The sequence below is a fragment of the Elephantulus edwardii genome, unplaced genomic scaffold (genome assembly GCF_000299155.1).
Source record: "Elephantulus edwardii isolate Elephantulus edwardi_28Jun2011 unplaced genomic scaffold, EleEdw1.0 scaffold00201, whole genome shotgun sequence".
In the NCBI taxonomy this organism is placed as follows: Eukaryota; Metazoa; Chordata; class Mammalia; order Macroscelidea; family Macroscelididae; genus Elephantulus; species Elephantulus edwardii.
Window position 1 is genome coordinate 5494557 of NW_006399951.1, and position 5749 is coordinate 5500305.

The 5749-nt window shown below is 50.9% G+C and overlaps 1 protein-coding gene across 1 annotated transcript in view; it reads left to right on the top strand.

Moving 5' to 3' along the window:
- GPR114 (G protein-coupled receptor 114) overlaps positions 1-4797 on the top strand; it is a 16227-nt gene extending 11430 nt beyond the window's left edge. Inside the window, exons 9-10 of the mRNA XM_006897143.1 lie at positions 3074-3351; positions 4697-4797. Coding sequence (XP_006897205.1) covers positions 3074-3351; positions 4697-4797 — 379 coding nt within the window. The remainder of the gene's footprint in view (positions 1-3073; positions 3352-4696) is intronic.
- The last annotated feature ends 952 nt before the right edge of the window (positions 4798-5749 follow it).

Here is a 5749-nt window from a genome sequence, read left to right on the forward strand (position 1 = left end):
AAAAAAAGCCTTTACAGCAGATTTGTCCAATAATTGGGCAAATCCATTTACTTTTTTGACTGTTGCTTCTGTGAGTGTCAAGTGTGGATGCAAGTAAAATGGAATCCTTGACAACACCGGCCTTTTCAACATTTATAATGATATTGGTTATTGGCTTAGCTGTGAGGATTTTTGTTTCCTTGATGTAGAATCCACACTGATCAGCAAGTGCTTCAGGGCATCTTTATTCTTTGCAAGTAATATTGTTCTATCTGCATATTGCAGATTGTTTGCGATTCGTCCTTCAATCTTTGGTGCTGGGTTCTTCTTCACAAAGTCCAGATTGTTGGATTATTGGCCTCGATTCATTATTTTTTTTTAAAAAATTATTATTTTTTTTGTGCATGTAGTGTCAAATCAGATCTGACTGGTACAGGAGGAGTTTGCCTCTCCTTCTCCAGCAAAGCATCAGGTGGGTTAGAACTGTATACCTCTGGGATTGCAGCGCAGCCTCCTTGTCACTAGGCCACCATAGCTCCCTTTGATTCATTCTTAATATGGCCCGCAGTCTGATCATTTGGCAACTGTTTCTTCTCATTTGGAGTTGAGCTACCTCAGCAAATGATAGTTCTTTGTTGACTGAAAGCTTTACTCTTCAATCATTCATTAAAACTAAAAAACCCCCACACGCCTCCAAGGTGCATCTGACCACCGCTGACTTCCAGCAGACTGTCGGAAGCTGTAGCCTGCGTTAGAGAAGACTGCCTGTCTCTCTCACTCGGAATTGCTGGCGTGTTTGAGCTATGAGAGAAGCAGATCTGGGGTTAGCAGTGGGACTCTATGCATTATGTGGAAGAATTTTTACCTGTCGTACGGAAGGCTCAGTTTGATTCCAAGACAGTGCAAAACAAGAGTTTTTCAAGCAGAAGAGTCACTGAGGGTAGACCGTTTCTGGTGACGTAGTCCGTAGGGAGTCATGCTGCCAAACTCAAATGGTGATATTTCTCCGGTGGTTCGAATCCCCCTCCAGCTCCTCTAGAGAGAGATGGACGGTTTCCTGCTGTAAAATTTACAGCTTAAAAAAAAAAGCCTGCTGGAGCGTCGACTAGGAGTCAGTTCTGACTCCACTCGATTAGTTTTGAGGTTTTTCATTTTCCCTGTTTTGAGGAAACCCCTCTTTCCCGATCGTCTTTTGAATACCTCTTAACCAGAAGGCCTCATTTTCCAACACTGTATCAGACAATGTTCTGCTGCTATTCGTAGGGTTTCCAAGGGCCTGTGATCTTGGAGATGAATGACCAGCCCTGCGTCTTAGTCTGCCTCGGTCTGGAAGCTCCGCCGGAACCTGTCTACCACGAGTGACTGGGCTGGTGCTGTCTGACATGTTGTTGGCATAGCTTCTAACATCACAGCAACATGTGAGCCACCACATGACAGACAGACAGAGGAGTAGTGGGACAGCCAAACAGGCTAGCAAAGAACACTCCAGAGAGCCACCCACAGTGGTGGCTGTTCCACCCTCTTCTCCCCTGGGCGGAGAAAGGTCAAGATCCCTGAGGGTCGACTCTGTGAAGGAGCCTCTGTATTGGCCTGTTCAGTCCTTACCCCAAGAGGACTTCTATAGTCTATAATCTAGATATTCTATAGTCTGTCCTGTTTGAGGTACTGCCAACTCAGGAGTCCTGTCCAAGGTGACTCAGACAGTTCTAGAGCTCAGACGTGATCCCACGCTGGGCTGGCTCTAGCACCTGACTCCCAACCACTGTCCTAGCAGCGGGGACTTGGGGGACCAAGCTGAGGGGGTTATGTCTCCTCATGGCCAGGGTTGGGGCTGGCTCCTCAGAGAAAGTGCGACTCGGGGATTCGAACATGGGCTGTGTCATATAATGTGATGTGGACAAATGAGCAGAAGCGACTCACCCAATCAGAATCACATTGACGCGTGGATGTGCTAGAGCAAGTCCTCTGAAAACCGGCTTCTCCCCACGCCGGACTCATCTCGTCCTTTCCTCTCAGAAAACCACTGCCCTCATTTATCCATCTGAATTTTATTCATCTGAATTTTGAAAGTACTTTGCCATTTTGTAAACACAAGTAGCAATAGAACAAAACCTTGGCAATGACCCAGGTGCCCGCTGCCAGGGCGCTTGCCAGGACATAAACTGGTGGTGGAATCACCAACTGACTGTGAGTCCAGAGCGAGAATGACACAACTAAAAGGGCCGGAATCGGTGGTGGTGCCTTAGCAGGTGACGGGGACAGGCGGGCACGGGCGCTGGGCTCAAATGACGGAGAGGACCACCTACTGGTGTGTCTTCCTGAACAAATAACTCGGCCTCTCAGCTCTTCAGTCACGGGAGCGGGGGCCCATCTATCCCACAGTTTGTCCTGAGGGTTGAATGAGAAGCCCTCTGGAAAGGGTGCAGCATAGTGTTTGATTTGATAAAAGGTGACATCCTCTGGCAGGTGTCTCAGGAGGCAAAGGGTGCTGCAGGCAGCCAGGCCTTTGGAAAGGCCTAGGCAGGACCAGGACTGGCCACCTTCAGACCTCTGTCCCGCTCTTTTCTCATCTCTGGCTGGGGCTTTCTTCTGCTCTCTCTGCTTCACGAGGGTGCCCTTCCTCAAGTCGCGCTCACTCAGGAGAGCAGCGGTGGGACCCTCTCCGCATCCTGGTCCAGTCTAGGGTGGGGAGGGGAGGACCTGAAGTGGGGCGTCCTGTTGCACAAGGAGGGTGATGACCATGTGGTGAGGAAGGAAGGAGGTTTCCAGGACGAGGACCCTGGACCAGAGCCCCAACGGAACAGTGTGGAGGTTGGCATCTGGGCTGACCTTGGACAGGCGGGCGGGGACACTAGATGGGAGAGGATGTTTCCAGGGGGCTAGAGGAATGGAGTCCTAGGAAAAGCTGGTGTGATTGGAGAGGGGTGCACATTATGTGGGCCCCACCCAGGTGGCTTGGCTGGAGAGGTGTGACCAGGATTCTACCAGGTGTGAGATCAGGGACCAGAGTCAGGAAAATCAGACTATATTCAAGAGGTGGTCCAGGGGCTGAGTGACCCTGGGACTGACTCTGCCCTCGACCCCTGGCCTGCAGATGCTGGGTGAAGAACCCCTCCGTGCACCACATCCTGGTCATGGGCTACAGTGGCCTCACGTCTCTTTTCAACCTGGTGGTGCTGGCCTGGGTGCTGCTGACCCTGCACAGGCTGCGGGCGCGGGAAGAGGTACTGAACCCCCGAGCCCGCAGCGACGTCGTCACCGTGCTGGGCCTCACCGTGCTGCTGGGCACCACCTGGGTCACCGGCTTCTTCTCCTTCAGTGTCTTCCTGGTACCTCAGCTCTTCCTCTTCACCATCCTGAACTCCATCTATGGTGAGGCCTGGGGGGCGGGCGCAGAGGAACCCCAGGGGCTATGGGCAGGGGAGGGTGCGGCTGACATGCTGCCTGGGCCTAATGAGATGGGGTTAGGTCTGCCCAGAGGAAGGGACTCTGCACAGTTTGCACCAAACTCCCTATGAGCTAACAGTGGCTGGGCCATCTCATCTTCATGCATTCCATCCTTACGCCCTATGGCTGCTGGTGGAAAGAAATCCTGGGATTTTTCATAGACCCTGTGGTTGTTATTAGGCCCTTTCAGGTTGGTACCAGCTCGTAGTGACCTTGCAGGACAGAGTAACACTACCCCAAAGGGTTTTATTCGGGAGGTTGGACTTTATGAGGAGGAATATGGCATCATGAGTGGAGGAAGGTTCATCAACAAACCTGCATTATGCAGATGACACAACCCTGCTTGCTGAAACTGAGGAGGACCTGAAGCGTTTGCTGCAGAAAGTCAAGAACTGCAGTCTTCAATATGGACTGAAGCTCAACATCAAGAAAACAAAGATTCTCACCACTGGGCCAATTGTCAGCACCATGATAGATGGAGAAAAGATTGAGGCTATTAACAATTTCAGCTCCACAGTCAGCTCTCTGGCATCACCAATCAGGAAATCAAAAGACAAAATGTATTGGGGAAGTTCGCTGTCAGGGACCTCTCCAAAGCACTAAAGAGCAATGCAGTCAGTCTAGAGATTAAGGTGCACCTGATCCAGGCCATAGTCTTTGCAATTACTTGCTATGCATCAGAGAACTGGCAGTGACTAAGGATGACAGAATACATGCCTTTGTGTTATGTTGCTGGAGAAGAGTATTGAACATACCATGGACCATCAAGAGAACAAATAGGTCTGTCTTCTAGAGAGTGAAACTAATTTCCTCCTCAGAGGCAAGGATTTTGAAGCTCCATCTCAATTACTTTGGGAGTGTGGCCAGGAGGGACCAGTCCTTGGAGAAGGACAACATGCTTGGAAGGGTGGTGGGACAGTGCAGAAGAGGAAGATACTGGATAAAATGGATTGATACAGTAACTAGGGCAATGGAAGTAGATGTGTTGGAGTCAATGAGACTGGCTCAGGATACGTCAGGCTTCAGGACCATTGTGCATAGCGTCACTATTAGCTGCAGGCAACTTGATTACATATAAAAATAATTATCTTTGTAGAAGCAGATTGCCAGGCCTTTCCCCCACAGAGCCGATTGTGGGCTAGATCCAGCCTTCCTCATAGCTGCCGAACCCCACCCACCGTGGTTCCTTTCACCCACTCTTTCACTGCCTGGGTTCTGGATGAGCCCCACTGCACCCACAGTGCTCTCACCAAATGACCTTCTCTTGCAGGTTTCTTCCTCTTCCTGTGGTTCTGCTCCCAGAGGTACCACAGGGAGATGCAGGTGACAACAGAGATGGAGACTTTCAGCTCGTCCCAGATGATGCAGTAGTCTGAACTCTCAGCTTCAAACCTCACCTCAGCCCTCTGGGCTCCTCCTTGCTACTGGACACCTGAGGCCACTATGCCCCCTCCAGAGAGTTGACCTCACCCTAGGGGCCTCCCCAAGCCCAGAGAGAACGTGCACTGCTCTACTCTTCTGAAGTTCTGTTCCAGACAGGTGCACCCCTATCTAGGGATGCTGACTTTGCCCTAATTCCACAGGCTCAGCAGAGGAGTCAGGGACCCAAGTTTTGAGGTCTGGCTCTGAGCCTCACTGAATGACCTTGGCTGCACCTGACCTTCACTGGCCCTGGGTTTTTGTGACATGAGGATGAGTGGCTCCAGTCCTCTCCATCCAAGAAACTCTGTGAAGATTGAATAAGACCCGTGTGGAAGGGGGTTGGGAGTAGGGTGGCGATCCCTACTTCAACTTTACCAGTGACCTTCACCTGACTAGGGGGGATGATAAGGTCTTGGCCTCTTGCCTCTTGGGGAGACCAAGTCAGGACCACAGTTCAGTCTGGACAGTGTCTGAGAAGTCATCAGTCGATGTCAGGGGCCTCTTTTCTTTAGCCCCCCCAAATTACAATGATTCCAAACTTCCAGAGATTCAAGTCCAGTTCTTCGCAGGGCTCTCCCTCACACACTCCTGAGGTCTTAAGGTCATGCTGACCAGGACTTGGGGCCACAGGACATCCTCACAGCAGGAGAGAGACACCCGCTTCTCCTCCAGGGAGTAAGTCAGGCCCCATCGGCTTGGCTATGTGATGATCACACAGGATTGAATCTCCCTTGGTGAACGTGATGGCTTGGGTGTGAAACTCCAGTCTCAGAGAATTATCATTGACTTTACCGATCTAAAGTCTCTGCTCCCCAGTTCACAGGACTCCCCATCAGGACTCTTAGGTGCCACCTTTCAGTTAGGAGTCCTGGTGGTAGAATACAATCCATGTTAGGTTGCT